The sequence below is a fragment of the Narcine bancroftii genome, chromosome 4, assembly GCF_036971445.1.
Source record: "Narcine bancroftii isolate sNarBan1 chromosome 4, sNarBan1.hap1, whole genome shotgun sequence".
Classification (NCBI taxonomy): Eukaryota; Metazoa; Chordata; class Chondrichthyes; order Torpediniformes; family Narcinidae; genus Narcine; species Narcine bancroftii.
Genome location: NC_091472.1, coordinates 203,162,292 through 203,179,649, shown reverse-complemented (window position 1 = coordinate 203,179,649; position 17,358 = coordinate 203,162,292). Strand labels below are relative to the sequence as shown.

The following is a 17,358-nucleotide window of genomic DNA, read 5'->3' as shown; positions in this document are numbered from 1 at the left end:
ATCAGCATCTCTGAAGATCTGCCCTGGAGCCTCCACATTGATGCAATAATGAAGAAGGCTTGCTAGTGGATATACTTTGTGTGGTGTCTGAGGAGATTTGGTAGGCCACCAAAGACTCTTGAAAATTTTGACAGGTGTACTGTGGAGAACATTCTGGCTGGTTGCATCACTGTCTGGTATGGAGGTGCCAACTGTCAGGACAGGAAAAATCTCCAGAGGATTGTTAACTCGGCCTGTGATATCATGGGCACCAGTCTTCATTCCATCGAGGACATCTACAAGAGGTGGTGTCTTTAAAAAAGAAACCTCTATCCTCAAGGACCCCCACCGCCCAGGCCATGCCCTCTTCACTCTGCTACCATCAGAATTTAAATTTTTTTTAGATAAGCAGCACTCTAACAGGCCCTTTTGGCCCACAACCCTGTCCCGCATAATTATACCTGGCACCTTTTGCAAAGGTGGGAGGAAACCGGAGCGCCCACGCAGACACAAGGAGAACGTACAAACTCCTTACAGACAGCGTGGGTTTCAAACCCTGGTCCCGATCGGTCGCACTGTAACAAAGTTGCGCTAACCATTACGCCATCCGTGCTGTCCCATAAAAGTACAGGAGCCTGAAGATGAGCACTCAACGGCACAAGGACAGCTTCTTCCCCTCTGCCACCAGATTCCTGAATGAACAGACACAGCCTCACTTTGTCCTTTTCTTTAATGTGCACTATTTCATTTATTTTGAAATATAGTTTATAGAAATGTTTGCCCTGTGATGCTGCCTTAAAACAATGAATTTCCTGACATGCTCTTGACAATAAATTCTGATTCAGTCACACGACATGAACAGAGCCTCATTTTTCTTCTTCATGAACACAAAAACCTTTGCTTGCCCTGCTAAGACACACAGAAACATTACTAGTCCGACGCCACCTTCAAGAAAGAAAGTGAAGCAAAAGGGAGTCCCTTTAGACACCAGATTTCAGTTTCTTGTCCTGTATGAGGTTAAAGAACCAGCTTTATTTTATCAGCCCAGGTGCTTCATATTTTTTGTTGTGGTCAAGGTAAAGATCGCTACCCTTATTCAATGAACCTTTTTTTCCCAACATGCCAGCTTGGATGAAATTATTCCAGCAATATAACTGTTATGTCTGTTGTGTTTAGAAAGGTGGGGGGGGGAGAGGGAGGTGGGAGGGAAGAGACAGAACACAAAAGGGGAAGATGAATACATAATTTTGCTAAGCTGACTACAGAAAGGAACAAAGTTAGTACTGGGAAGGGATGTTGTAGAACATAGAATTAATACTACGGCACAGTACAGGCCCTTGACCCATATATTCCTTAAAAAAATAAGTACTAAACCCTCCCTATCCCATAACCCTCTATTTTTCTTCCATCCATGTGCTTGTCTAAGAGTCTCTTAAATTCCCCTAATGTTTCAGCCTCCACCACCATCCCTGGCAAGGCATTCCAGGCACCCAGAACTCTGAATTTAAATCAAACTTAGCCCTGATGACTCCCCTGTTATCTGGGTTTGGAGAGCTGACTTTACTAAATAGCAACATCTTGAGTGGGAAATAACAATGAGTGGGTTAGAGAATTTAAAATTATTGCATGACTATTTACTGATCTCTTTTTTTCTTGTTCCAGAAATTGGATGTTAAATCACTCATTAAGCTGAACTACCATAAAAACAGCGAAGGTATGTTCTTTAAGTTGCACTCTATACATTGATGATTCATGGAGGATCTTGTTGGCACAGTCTGGTGTTTCCTTCACTTGCGAGGAGATATCAAAGGGAAAAAAAAGTTGGAATGAACACTAACTTCAAATAATAATTCTCTGCATCATTACACAGCATCAGGGGCTACAGGATCAGGTTCATTGTGCACTCCCACTAAACATTTCAGTGAAAATGGCCATCTGCTTCACTGGTAGGTTAAGTGCATTGTAAAAGGGAAAAAAAAATGAAGTAATATTAATTAACATCCACAATTGTTACTCAAAAGCAGAAGCAGTGCAGATGGAGTTAAGAAACAAAGGAGTAGAAACCATTGGTGGGAGCTGTCTGTGAGCTTCCAGTGAGAGTCATTAAGACGATGTGTGTCAGGAAATTGGAGGGATAAGTACCAAGGTTAATACAGTAAAACCCATGGTATCTGGAAATCAAACAAATTGCAGCCTCAAGCAACTGGCAAAAAAAAAATAGATGAAAAAAATTATAAGAATAAAATAAGGGTAAAAATTTAAAATAGCAAAAGTAAATGTTCTCTGAAGCAACACTTACCCGTAAATCTTTGATGAAGATGGGGGCAAATATGCAGCCAGCGGAGAGCCTTGATTGGCCTTTGCTCATAGCAGCTTTTTGAATAAGGTTATGACTGAATAAAATGGGGTCGCCCAGGATGAAGAGCTGGTTGATGCCATTTGCTGATGGGGCGACTCTCTTAAACTGTCTCCTTATCCCTGCTTAGTAAGGGTCGCCACCGGTCAGAGACATCATCTGTAAACATGAGGGGGGGGGGGGTTGTTGATTATTTATAATGTTATTGTTCATGTTTCGGGTGGCTCTGTGCAGCGACGGTTAAATATTTTCATAGAGTGTGACTGAAAATAAAGTAAAAAGCTGAATGGTTTATATATTCATGCAATTGAAGTTTAGTGTAAGTACATAATATTTTTATCTTTTTCCTTTTAAACTGTTTATTCTTAATGTATTAGTTAGGCATTCTAAGTCCCAAGCAACTGGACAATTCACGTATCTGGCATCTAGGTGCCAGAGACCAGGGGGTTTTACTGCAATATAATCATGGGGAATTTCAATCTACCCACAGACTGGACAAAACAAATGACTGGTCATGGTGTGGTCAACAAATTCATGATGTGTTTAAATAAGCTTATTTTAATTATACTGTGTAATGAGAAATGGTCAGTTAACATTCTTAGCAACAGCACATTTATGGAAGAGTTAAATCTGTAGACAACCATGGTTGAAGTAAAAACACACAATACTGGAGAAGCTCAGCAGGTCAAATCATATGTCAGAATATTTTATATAAAGATTGAAAGTGATTTAGTTCACAAACTAAGGTATTAAATTGAAACAAAGCAAATTACAAAAGTATGAGGCTTGAATTGGCTAAGTGATAAAAGAGAATACAAATGTTAGAATCTAGTGGGGGTGGGGTGAAATAATGCTGGATGAACGCGGCGGTTAAGCAGCATCTTCAGAGGCAATAGGTGTAAGTGGATCTTTTGGGTCAAGAGCCTGCATCAGGACTGAGGGAAGAGGAAAGGTGCCAGTATCCAGAAATAATGGAGGGGGCAGGTGATGTGAAAGAGGCTGGAACCAGATGGGCAGTGGATGATGGGCAGATGGAACCAGTTTGGGAGAGGGAAGATGGGAGAACTGGACAAGTGCAGAATAAAATGAGGTGGATTCTGAGTATGTATGGAAGTGTGGGTTAATTGGAAAATTCACTGTTCAAATTGAAATTTATTGTCACACGCAACCCTGAAATTCTTTTCCCTGGGTGCCAGGCCAAGTTTCTACTTATCGATTGCATGTGTATGTATATATATATATATATATATATATATATATACACACACACACTCATATATATATATATATATATATATAATATATATATATAATAATATATATATTATATATTATATCTTCTTCTTTGGCTTGGCTTCGCGGACGAAGATTTATGGAGGGGGTAAAAAGTCCACGTCAGCTGCAGGCTCGTTTGTGGCTGACAAGTCCGATGCGGGACAGGCAGACACGGTTGCAGCGGTTGCAGGGGAAAATTGGTTGGTTGGGGTTGGGTGTTGGGTTTTTCCTCCTTTGCCTTTTGTCAGTGAGGTGGGCTCTGCGGTCTTCTTCAAAGGAGGTTGCTGCCCGCCAAACTGTGAGGCGCCAAGATGCACGGTTTGAGGCGTTATCAGCCCACTGGCGGTGGTCAATGTGGCAGGCACCAAGAGATTTCTTTAGGCAGTCCTTGTACCTTTTCTTTGGTGCACCTCTGTCACGGTGGCCAGTGGAGAGCTCGCCATATAACACGATCTTGGGAAGGCGATGGTCCTCCATTCTGGAGACGTGACCCATCCAGCGCAGCTGGATCTTCAGCAGCGTGGACTCGATGCTGTCGACCTCTGCCATCTCGAGTACTTCGACGTTAGGGATGAAAGCGCTCCAATGGATGTTGAGGATGGAGCGGAGACAACGCTGGTGGAAGCGTTCTAGGAGCCGTAGGTGGTGCCGGTAGAGGACCCATGATTCGGAGCCGAACAGGAGTGTGGGTATGACAACGGCTCTGTATACGCTTATCTTTGTGAGGTTTTTCAGTTGGTTGTTTTTCCAGACTCTTTTGTGTAGTCTTCCAAAGGCGCTATTTGCCTTGGCGAGTCTGTTGTCTATCTCATTGTCGATCCTTGCATCTGATGAAATGGTGCAGCCGAGATAGGTAAACTGGTTGACCGTTTTGAGTTTTGTGTGCCCGATGGAGATGTGGGGGGGCTGGTAGTCATGGTGGGTAGCTGGCTGATGGAGGACCTCAGTTTTCTTCAGGCTGACTTCCAGGCCAAACATTTTGGCAGTTTCCGCAAAGCAGGACGTCAAGCGCTGAAGAGCTGGCTCTGAATGGGCAACTAAAGCGGCATCGTCTGCAAAGAGTAGTTCACGGACAAGTTTCTCTTGTGTCTTGGTGTGAGCTTGCAGGCGCCTCAGATTGAAGAGACTGCCATCCGTGCGGTACCTGATGTAAACAGCGTCTTCATTGTTGGGGTCTTTCATGGCTTGGTTCAGCATCATGCTGAAGAAGATTGAAAAGAGGGTTGGTGCGAGAACACAGCCTTGCTTCATATTATATTATATATACTCAGTACATATATATATGCAGTATATTATATATACTCAAGAAAAAGATATATATATGTATATATATATATATATATATATAAAAGTCAGAAATGTAAACAAACAGACTGTGCAAATACAGAAAAAATAAATATTCAGTAATACATAAAGTACAAAGTAAGAGTCCTTAAATGAATCTCTGAGTTTGTTGTTGAGGAGTCTGATGGTGGAGGGGGAGCAGCTGTTCCTGAACCTGGTGGTGCAAGTCTTGGGCACCTGTACCTCTTTCCTGATGGCCGCAACGAGAACAGAGCGTGTGCTGGGTGGTGTGGATCTTGGTGATAGCTGCTGCCCTCTGACGGCAGCGTTCCACATAGATGTTCTTGATGGTGGAGAGAGTTTTTCCTGTGATCCACTACCTTTTGCAGGGCTTTACGATCATGGGTGCTGATGCCCCCATACTAGACCGTGATGCAACCGGGCAGCACACTTTCCACAGCACATCTGTAGAAGTTTGCCAAGGTTTCCAATGTCATACCCAAACTCCGAAAACTTATAATGAAGTAGAGATGCTGGCGTGCTCTTTTTGCGATGATATTGGGAGGCATGGTTGGAGTAACAGTTAGCGCAACACCGTTACAGCGCCAGCGATCAGGACTGCAGTTCTAATCCCATGCTGTCTGTAAGGAAGTTTGTATGTTCTCTCCTGCCTGCATGAGTTTTCCCCAAGGACTCCAGTTTCTTCCCACCATTTGAAAAGTACGGGAGTTGTAGGTGAATTGGGTGTAATTAGGCTACACGGGCTCATGGGCCGAAAAGGCCTGTTACTGTGCTGTATATCTACATTTAAATTAGTATGTTCAATCCAGGAAAGGGCTCATAGTGAAAGGTTGGAAGCATTAGAAAGTGCAATGGCTAATATTTAACCTATCAATACATAGTTTGAAATAACTCTCAAAGACATATAAACCCAATAGGAAATGGTGATTTGTCCTGGAGCCTCCACGTTGATGTAATCACAAAGAAGCTAAACTTTGTGAAGTGTCTGAGGTGGTTCAGTATGTCACCAAAGACTCTCATAAACTTCTACAGGTGTATCGTGGAGGTACGGAGGCGCCAACTCTCAGGGCAAGAATAAACGCCAGAGGGTTGTTAACTCAGCCTTCAACATCACAGGCACCAGACTTCACTCCATCGAGGACATCTACATAAGGCGGTGTCTTAAAAAAGCAGCCTCTATCCTCAAAGACCCCACTACCTAGGCCATGCCCTCTTCACTCTGCTACCATCAGGAAAAAGCCTAAAGACGAGCCCTCAGCAGCACAATGACATGAGTCCTTCCCCACTGCCACCAGATCCCTGAATGATCCATGAACCACAGACACGGGCCGACTTTTCGTGCACTGTTAATGTTATTATTATCGTAAGATGGTTATAATATGAATGTTTTCACTGTGATGCTGCCGCAAAACACTGAATTTCATGACTTGTTCACGACAATAAATCCTAATTCTGACTCAACCGTGGCTAATAAGAAAAGTTAAATATAAATAGATCAATGGAAAAAAAATCAAAATGTGCTTTGAAATATGTTTGAAGAAATTTCAAGACCAAAGACCAAAGGAAATAAGAAATGAAAAAGATAGAGAAGGCACAGAAGCATACAACACCATATCACAGAACCAGGCCCATCGACCCATCTAGACTGTTCCAAACTGTTATTCTGCCTCGTCCCAATGACCTACACCTGGACTTGGGTTATCCCTCCCATCCTTGTAGCTACTCAAGTTTTTTGTGAATGTCAAAATCGAACCCGCATTCACCGCTTTCAGCTCATTCCTTGCTCTTACCATGGTTGTGGAGGCCAAGTCGGTTGAGAAGGCCGTCATTTGGTATATTTAAGGCAGAGATTGACAGGTTCTTGATTTTTCAGGGCATCAAAGGTTGTGGGCAGAAGGCCGGGCAGTGAAGCTGAGTGGGGAAAATTGATCAGCTCATGATTGTCTGGTGGGGTTGACTCGATAAGCTGAATATCCTATTTCTGCTCCTAGGTCTTCTGGTCTTAAAATGTTGACAATTCCTCTTTTTCGATCCCCCAGAAGCTGCTCAACCTGTTGAAATCATCCAGCAGTTTGTATATTCCTTTAGATTCCAGCAGGACCATTAATTTTTGTCTCCTGCTTAGTGAAACCATAGGCTGAACATCTTATGTCTTATGGACTGTCTACATAAAGAAGTTCCCCAATGAAAATAGAATAGGAGAATAATTTAATGGATAACAATCCAGCACAGTACAGGCCCTTTAGCCCTCGATTTTGTGCTGACTCATGTATTCCTTCCTAAAAATACTAAACCCTCCCTACCCCATAACCTTCTATTTTTCTTTCATCTATGTGCCTGTCTGAGAGTCTCTTAAATGCCCCCAATATTTCAGCCTCCACCACTATCCCTGGCAAGGGATTCCAGGCACCCACAACTCTCTGTGTAGAAAAAAAAACTTTCCCTGATGTCTCCCCTAAACTTCCCTCCCTTCTCTTTGTACATATGTCCTCTGGTATTTGCTGATCTTGCCCTCGGAATCAGGTGCTGGCCGTCTACCTGTTTCCCAGATTATCCCTCTCATAATCTTGTAGACCTCTATCAAGTCTTCTCTCATCCTTCTTCACTCCAAAGAGAAAAGTCCCAGCTCTGCTAACCTGGTAAATCTCCTCTGCACCCTCTCCATAGCTTCTCAGTTTTTTTTAAAATTTAAATTTTAAGCTTAGACATACAGCACGATAACAGGCCATTTGGCCCATGGTATCCAATTACACCCAATTGACCTACAATCCCTGGTACGTTTCGAACAGTGGGAGGAAACTGGAGCCCCTGGGGAAAACCCACGCAGACATGGGGAGAATGTACAAACTCCTTACAGACACGCGGGATTTGAACTCTGGTCCAGTTTGCTGGCGCTGTTACGGTTAGTGTAGAGCGTAACGCTGTGTTTTGAAAGAAGTGGCAAAATTATAGTGATCCAAGAATGGTTTCCATGGAATAGAAGATGGCCAATGGTGGAGAGAGAAAGTGGGGAGTTGTATCCCCTTTAGCCTGATGTCATTGGTCGGAAAAAAGTTGTAACGTTATTTAAAAAAAGTGCACTGAGGAAATAATGATCGGATTGGGCAAAGTCAACATGGAAATATTTGACAAATTGATTAATATTTTTGAGCTTGTAGCTAGCAGAATAAATGAAGTGTTTTGGTATATTTAGCACTTTGGAAGTCACGGAAGGAGGCACAGTTAGCGCAGCACCGTAACAGCGGGACAGGGGTTTGATTCTGCACTGTCTATAAGGAGTTTGTATGTTCCCCCCCTGTCTGTGTGGGGTTTCCCCCAGGGGGCTCCGGTTTCCTCCCACTGTTCAAAAAATTTACTGGCGGTAGTAGGTAAATTGGGTGGCATGGACTCGGGCTGAAATGGCCCGTTCCCATGCTGCATATCCAAACAGGTTATGAAACAAAGTGAGAGCACATGGGGTTAAGGATGCTATTACTGCCATGGATTGGTTAACAGACTGAAATCAGAGACTAGGACTGTGAGGCTATAACTAGTGAGGCACCAGAGGGATTGGTGTTGATCTGGATGAGGGGCTCAAGTTAGTATCACCAGGTTTGCTATTGATTCATTGCTGGGTGTGGGGATGAGATGTGAGGCAGAGGCTTGAGGCGGTTAGGAGATTGCATGTGGGATATAGGGTGGAAAAATATGAGATTAGTTACTTTGGCAGGCAAAGCAGAGTCTTGTTTAAAATAGCAAATGTCTGAAAGACATTGATGTCCATGTGCTCAGAGTTCACGTACAAAGACAACAAGCAATTAGTATTATGGGGCCCTTATTGTCAAAGGGTTTGAGAGGCACTACGGAGAAGAAGTGGAAAATCTTGTGTAATGCTGCGAGAATAACAAACTGAGTCTCGATTTCAATAAGACAAAGGAAGTGATTGTGGATTTCAGGACTAGGGATGACCACCCTCCACTATGCATCGCAAAAACTCAAAATGCTGGAGAAGCTCAGCAGGTCTAACCGTGTCCTTTATGTAGCAACAGAACCAACGTTTCAGACTTGAGGAGAAAATGCCGAACAGTAGAGTGGGGGAGGGGGGGGGTGGCAAATGATAGGTGGGGAAAGGAGGGAGAGGTCAGCAGCAATGAGGGGGAGGATGGATGGCTGGGTGGATAGGAGAACTGCAAAGACAGAAAAAGGGGAGGGGAAGTAAGGGCGAGCAGGTTTAGTGGAAAGCAGTAAAGTCAATGTTCATGCCATCTGGCTGGAGGGTTCCCAGCTGGAAAATAAAATGTGTTGTTCCTCCAATCTGCGGGTGGTCAGGGTGGGACAGTACAAAAGGCCATAGACAGACGTAGGAGTGTGACTCAGAATTGAAATGGTTGGCCCTGGGAGGTTGCTGTTGTTGCGGCCGGAACGGAGGTGCTGAGCAAAGCCATCTCCCAGTCTGTGACCTGTCTATCCTACGTAGAGAAGGCCACTGGATGCAGTAAATCAGTTCTCTGGATGTACAGGTGAAGTGTTGTTTCACGTGAAAGGCCTGTTTGAGTCTGTGAACCGTGTTGAGGGAGGAGGTGTGGGTGCAAGTGTTGCATCTCCTGCAGGTACAGGGGAAGGTGCCGGAGGTGCGATGGTGAGGAAGGATGAGTGCATGAGGGAATTGTGGAGGGAATGGTCCCTGCAGAAGGCCGAGAGGGGAGGATAGGGAAATATGTGGTGGTGGGATCCTGTAGTAAGTGCTAGAAACTCTGGCGGATAATGTGTTGGATGTGGAGGCTGGTGGGGTGGTAGGCGAGGATGAGGAGGATACCATGTTGGTTGCATCCAGGGGCGGGGGGGCCAGGGCAGATGAGTGGGAAATAGAGAAGATGTGAGTGAGAGCTGAGTTGATGATGGAAAAAGGCATAGATTTCAAAGCTCTGAACTGGAAAACCTCATCTTAGGAGCAGATGCGGCGGAGATGGAGAATTTGAGAGAAAGAATGGAATCCTTGCAGGGGCAGGGTGTGAGGATGTGTAGTCCAGGTAGTTGTGGGAGTTGGAGGGTTTGTTGGTGGAAAACCCATCTCCCGAGATGGAGACAGAAAGACACCCCAACCCCTCTCCAACCCCAATCTTCCATCTCTACCTTCGGACTTCCCCAACCCCCCTCCCCCTAACACCCCCCACAAAACTGATCACACTAACCCTGCTTGGTGTTTACTATCCCCTCTGTCCTTCCCCTCTCTGAGATGGAGTGCTTGGTCCTCAGTAGAGGTTTCACCTTAGTCCTCTTCCACCCACACCTCAACAAGTTCCATGCATGCTGTGATACAGAACTCTTCTTCTGTTGTTTCTACCTTTGGGCCCACTTCCACCTGTGACTCTCCACCCCTCCAACCCCAGACCACTTCTCCTCCTACAAGCCTTCTTCCTCCTCCTGGACACCTCATCCTGGTCAATTGCCTGCTCTGGACCATTTTATTTCCAATCGCCGCAGAGACATCAACCATCTCAACTTTACCACCTTCCTCTCATATTCTAATCTCATGTCCTCAGAATGCTTCGCCCTCCACTCTCTGCAACAATCCCAACCTCACCATCAAACCCACAGTCAAGGGTGGGGTGGTTATGGTTTGGCACACTGACCTCTACCTTGCCAAGACCAGTTGACACCTCTTCCTCCCTTCCCACAGGATCCAACCACCACACCTCAAGTCACTGTCTCCAACCTCATCACCTTTGGTCACCTCCCCTCCACAGCCACCAACCTCATTTTCTCCCACTCCCCCCGTATTGCCCATTTCTACCTCCTACCCAAGATGCGCAGACCCATTGTTTCTGCCTGCTCCTGCCCCACTGAACTCGTTTCATCTTATCTAGAATCTTATCTTTTCTCCCCTGGTCCAATCCATCCCAATCTACATCCGCGACACCTCATATGTCTTCTATCTCCTCAATGACTTCAGATTCCCTGAACTGGACTGCCTCATCTTCACGATGGGTGTCCAAACCCTTTATATCTCCACCCCCCATACAGAAGGTCTGAAAGCACTTTGCTTTTTCCTGGACCAAAGACCTGTACAGTCACCCTCTACCACCACCCTCCTTTGCCTGGCAGAACTTGTCCTTGCTCTAAATCACTAACTCATCCCATTTTATCCAAATCAAAGGTATTGCTAAGGGTACCTTGCGGAAGGCTGAGAGGGGAGGAGAAGGAAAAATATGTCTGGTGGTGGAATCCTGTAGTAAATGCTGGAAATTCCAGCAGATAATGTTTTTGGATGCAGAGGCTGGTGGGGTGGTAGTTGAGGATAAGAGGGAATTCTATGCATCTGGGGGCAGAGGGGGGCCAGGGCAGACAGCATCTGCACTCCCCAAGAAGAATGAGACAGGCAAGGCTACTGGCCACTATCCTGTCACTTATGTTCAGGATCGCTATCGAGGGTGTCTTGGCCAGCTGTATCACAGTGTGAAATGATTGCTGTAGAGCATTGGATCGGAGTTCAATCCACTGGACCATAAGAGCGGCAGAGGGGATCACTGGGGACTCCCTCCCCATCCTCCTCCCATTGATGTGATCTACATTGATCTACAATCCCATTGATTGTCTGAAGAGAGTTTGCAAAATCGTTAAGGACCCCCACCACCTTGCACACAGCATCTTCCAGCTAGTCTTGTCGTGAAAGAGATACAGGAGTATCAGAGTCAGGACCACGGGGCTGAGAAACAGCTTCTTCCCACGGGCAATGAGAATGCTGAATGACTGATGAACTGCGTATATATTCCCTCCGAAAATCTACAAAAAAAATTTGTACAGTGCTTGACAGGGTAAATATATGGATAATATTTCCACTGGTGGCTTCTTTGGAGTCAGGGCAGCAGTTTTGAAAACACAACTGAGATGAGAAATTTTTTCACGCTGTGGAAAACACTTTTGAATTCTGTATGCAAGAGGGATGTTGAAGTTTAGTCACTGAATATATTTAAGGCAGATGTTGATATAATTTTGACTCTTGTTACGAGCCCAGAGGACCCATAAATTCAGCAGCATTAAATACTCACCAAGACAAATGGTTACTTAATCCAAAGTTGATTTTAATTCTCTTTAAACATGAAAACAGAATTACACTTTAACTTAGCAATATTAACTTACTTTACCTAACTTAACGCTCTTCTAATTCTAAGTGTGCATGTGTATAATAGAAACATAGAAACATAGAAGATAGGAGCAGGAGTAGGTCATTCGGCCCTTCGAGCCTGCTCCGCCATTCAATGAGATCATGGCTGATCTTAAAGTTCAGTACCCCGTCCCCGCCTTCTCTCCATAACCCCTAATTCCCTTATACTGAAGAAATATATCTAATTCCCTCTTAAATATATTCAATGAACCTGCCTCTACTGCTCTCTGTGGCAATGAATTCCACAGATTCACCACCCTCTGGGTAAAGAAATTCCTCCTCATCTCAGTTCTAAATGGTTTGCCTATTATCCTCGAACCATGGCCCCGGGTTCTGGACTCCCCCACCATTGGAAACATCCCTTCCGCATCCGTTCTGTGCAGTCCTGCCAGAATTTTATATGTCTCTATGAGATCCCCTCTCAACCTTCTAAACTCCAGCAAGTACAATCCCAAATTGCGCATTCTAATGTGTGTATAAGTTCAGAAAAGTTCTTTGGTTCACAGTCCAATCTCACTTCTCATTCCTCAAATTCACTGTTTGCAGGCAATTCTTATACTGTGCACAGAATTTAACATGTATAAAGTTCACCAGGCTTTGGTGCTCGAAAGGTAAATGGTTACCGCTCAAGACCATTCTTGTTGGTTTTCAGAGAGAGATGTGTTGTTCCAGGAGATCCACAACTGATGTACTTCCATCAGTCACCTCAGTGTCTTGCTGATGAAACTTTCCCCCTCAGGGTTATCCAGATGATAACCTCTTTCTTTCAGGTCTCCACAGAGTTCCTTTCTATTTCTCTTATTCCAAGTGAAACATTAGACAGCCAGTCCTCTCCTCTTGCATGAACCACAAGGGCTTCGACCACACTGTCTTCCAAAAGCTTGCCAGCTTGTCCTGTTTTAGTCCCAGCAACTTCTGCTGGCTGACACTGTGAAGTGATCTCTGCTTTTCTCTCTCCCTCTCACCCTCTGAGTCTGAGACTGAAAGCCTGTTTGACTCTCTCTGCTTGCAACAGCAAAACTCTCCCACACACAATAGTGACTCCGGCCTGCTCTTTTATCTGTTGCCTTGATATACAATAATCCATTAGTGAAGTTTCTGGAGCACTCTTCAAGGCTCTTGCAAAAAGATGTGAGAAGCCACTATGTCTCACTCAGTATTTCAAATAAGATCTGTTTTAAAGTGTTTGCATGTGACCTACTCTAACAAACCTTTCCCAATTTATCTCGCAAAAACATTTCTATATACTCTGTCACACTATTAAGAGTGTCAACGAAGTTGTGGGACTTGGAGTGAAAAGAGAAAAGTGATACAAAAGTAAAAGATCAACCACAATCCTATTGAATAGCCAGCCCCACAACCATAAGTGGCTGGATGATACACTTCCTGCTTCTCTTTCTGATGTTCTTAGTAATTCAGAACAGTCTGGTTAAGTTTAGAAGCACATCACCTAAGTTTCTTGCAAAAGGATTTTTAGAAGACCTTTCTGCTCTGAAGGTTGGATTATTTCACCGAGCAAATAACACACGCGAGAGGTGCCTATTTTTTAAAATCATGATGTAATGATTCTGGCTTGTGCTAAATTAGTGCAGTACAAGTAATGAGGTAAAAAGGCACAATGTAAAATGGTTATGTTTGCAAAGGTATTTGAATGATTAGATGTGTTGAAAACCAGAAGATGAGATGAATGGACACAATTGAGTGTCCCACCATCCCCGGCGGAAGGAAGACCACAGATAAAGAAAAGGAAACCATGCCCGAATGGGAGGAAAAGTTGTATACGGACCACCTGAAACTGGAACAAGGATGAAAATTTCAATAAAGCTGGAGAAACAGTTGGGCTTTGTGCAAGAGCTGACGAGAGCACCAATTTACTGTAAGTATTTGAGTATAGTGCAAAAAACTATGTACCAAAATTCGAGCTCAAAGTGGAGGGGTCACATTATACACGGGAGTAAAGTTAAAAAAAAAAAATTCTGCCAGGTTTAACAATGTAGTCGGGTGCTGATAGATTCTATACAACTTGAAGATGCAACCATTGAAAGTTCTGTGGGCAGTATGATGTTTGCTGGTTCATTTTGAACCATTCATTATCATCAGCCGAGTACATTGACGACAACGCGACTAGGTTGGGAGGGAGGAGAGATGGCAGTGCGAATCACTGAGGAGAGATGGCAGCACGACTCGGGCAGGCGAGGGGGGAGAGACGGCAGTGCGACTTGGGTGGGAGAGGGGGGAGAGAAACGCCAGTATGACTCAGGAGGGAGAGGGGGAGAGACAGCAGCGCGACTTGGGAGGGAGAGGGGGAGAGACAGCAGCGCAACTTGGGAGGAAGAGGAGGAGAGGTAGCAGCGCAACTTGGGCGGGAGAGGGGGAAGAGATGGCAGCGTGACTCAGGCGGGAGAGGGGGAGAGATAGCAGTGTGACTCGGGTGGGAGAGACAGCAGCACGACTAGGTTGGGGAGGAGGAGAGATGGTAGTGCGAATCATTGGGGAGAGATGGCAGCACGACTCGGGCAGGCGAGGGGGGAGAGACGGCAGTGCGACTTGGGTGGGAGAGGGGGGAGAAAGACGCCAGCATGACTCAGGAGGGAGAGGGGGAGAGACAGCAGCGCGACTTGGGAAGGAGAGGGGGAGAGACAGCAGTGCAACTTGGGCGGGAGAGGGGGAAGAGATGGCAGCGTGACTCAGGCGGGAGAGGGGGAGAGACGGCAGTGCGACTCGGGTGGGAGAGACAGCAGCTTGACTAGGTTGGGGGGAGGATGGGGGAGAGATGGCAGCGCAACTCAGGCGGGGGGGAGAGATGGCAGCGCAACTCAGGCAGGAGAGGGGGAGAGACGGCAGTGTGACTTGGGTGAGAGAGGGGGAGAGACGGCAGCGCGACTCGGGTGGGAGAGTGGGGAGAGACTCCAGCGCAACTCGAGTGGGAGAGGGGGGAGAGAGACGCCAGCACGACTCGGGCAGGCGAGGGGAGGGGGGGTCATACACGGGGGTAAAATTTTTCCCCCTTTTTCCCATCAAAAATGGGAGGGGGGGGGTTGCATTTTACACAAAACGCATTATACACAAATATTTACAGTAGTTATCAATGCGCCAAATAAATGAGTTGTGGGGCTGCCCAGCAGGAGTGAAATGGGGAGTGGGCTGTTCTACTTGTTCCACCAAGCGACCAGCACTCCGTGGCCCATGTTGGTTCCACCTGTGATTGAGCAGAAGTGCGTGGAGGTGAGGAACCAGACCAAGGAGCTTGATGGTGGAGGGAAACTGTCTGGGCCTCTGTTCAAGGAAGAGCAAAGAGTTTGAGACACCCAGATGCTGAAATCTGGAGCAAAAAAACCAAATTGCTGGAGGAACTCAGCGAGTTGAGCAGCTTCAGTGGGAAAAAAAGAAATGTCAAAGTTTCAGGTCAGAACCCTTCATCAAGACTGAACAAAGAATATGTTTGACACCAGTTCAAAGGAAAGGTCATCAATCTGAAACGCTCGCTATTTCTTTTACAGTCTATTTCCTGCAAAATCCTATTTTATTTCAACTTAACAACTTTTTTTTCTTTAAATTTTAAAAGAGATGCCTATGACACTGTCACTCATCTAACGGCATCGCGCCCATTCATAGTACGTTATGTTTATTTCCTGTGATAGTTTTACTGGTAAAATACTAAGTGATATCCACCTCACCATATGTGCTTTTCAAACGAGAAAGGAAATAAGGAATAAAAAATGCATTTAGTTTCAATAATGTCTCTTGCCTCTCAAATGCATTTTCCATTCAGATCAATATTTTTTATCTTTTAATCTTTTTATTGAGTTCTATAGAATAAGCACACATTGTATAGAGAACACAAGGTTACCAGATATGAAGAATATAAGTACATTTCCAAAAATAAAACAATAGTGATTATGCCGCTTTCCCCATACAGAATGTCAAAAAAGAAAATCACCAAAGAAAAGAACTCTTACCCCTTACTGAAAAAACCTGGGATGTTTTGACATAAAATTAAAGGTCATAGAGTTCTGCTGAATCTATAAAACATTACTAACTGAAAGGAAAAACCACGTATATAAATAAATACATTCAATGATCAAGACAAGCAGATTTAATGAGCACGAAAGTAGTCCATAAAAGGACTCCAAATTTTATGAAAATTAGTGTTAGCGTAAACGCAGAACACCTGATCTTTTCTAAATTAAGACATGTCACTGAATGCTAGTGGGTGGAACAGGATCTTTCCATGTAAGTAGGATCGCTCTTCATGCCATGAGTTGGAAATAGTGTGACTTGATGATCAGACGAAGAAAATCACTTGTTAATATCTTACACTCCAAAAAAAGCTGTTAAAGGAATAGGTTCAAGATCAACAGGTAATATTATTGACAAAACATGAAAAATATCCATCCAATAAGGTTCAAGGCTCATTAAGACCAGAATGTATCAAGGTTACTTCCTCGTCGTTACCTCTGTCACGTCGGTGATTTAGATCAGGAAATATATGAGATTACAGAGGAATATTTTAAAATTGAATTATATTTTATATACATTTGAAAGATTTGTTTCTGTCATATTTTGATGCAATTTAATTCTCAGAAATTTTCTACATGGGCTACATGAGTCCTTTGACATCCCACTTTCTTCAAGACAAAGGAGTAGCAAGGATCCCAGGTGTGCCGACCTTTTTGTGGGTTCTGTGGAGCAATGCATGATACCAGATTAAACAGGCAAGGCTCCCCAACACTTCCTCTGCTAAATTTGACTCTTACATTGGAGCTGCCTCCTGTATCCATGATGAGCTCGTCGACTTTATCCACTTTGCTGCTAAATTTCACCCCAACCTCAAATTCATTTGGTCCACCTCTAGCCCTACTTTCTTGATCTCTCTGACTCCATCTCAGGTGACCAACTCTCTACAGATATTTTATGCTAATCTACCAACTCCCACAATTACCTCCATTACACCTCTTCACACCCTGTTCCCTGTAAGGATTCTATTCCTTTCTCTTAATTCCTCTGCCTCTATCACATCTGCTCCCAGGATGAGGCCTTCCATTCCAGAACATCCAAGATGTTCTTCAAAAGACGTGGCTTCCCCTCGACTACCATCAAACTCCCTTCCTCCCACCCCCATCTCCCCTATTTCCCGTACAACTGCCCTGGCTCTTCCGTCCCTAGACGCAATAAGGACAGAACTCCCCTTGACCTCACTTTACAACCCCACCAGCCTCCACATCTAAGATATCAATTTCCACCACCGACAAAGTGATCTCGCCATCAGACACATCTTGTCCTCTTCACTTTCCGCAGG

At 44.6% G+C, this 17,358-nt stretch overlaps 1 protein-coding gene across 4 annotated transcripts in view; it reads left to right on the top strand.

Annotated features, from left to right (window-relative positions):
* ppil2 (peptidylprolyl isomerase (cyclophilin)-like 2) overlaps nt 1–17,358 on the top strand; it is a 408,077-nt gene that overhangs the window by 130,391 nt on the left and 260,328 nt on the right. For all 4 annotated transcript variants that reach the window (XR_011356343.1, XM_069933672.1, XM_069933670.1 and 1 more), the window contains one exon: nt 1,642–1,693. Coding sequence is in view for 3 of the 4 variants with exons in the window: in XM_069933672.1 (XP_069789773.1) it covers nt 1,642–1,693 (52 nt within the window). In the remaining variant the exon portion in view is untranslated. The remainder of the gene's footprint in view (nt 1–1,641; nt 1,694–17,358) is intronic.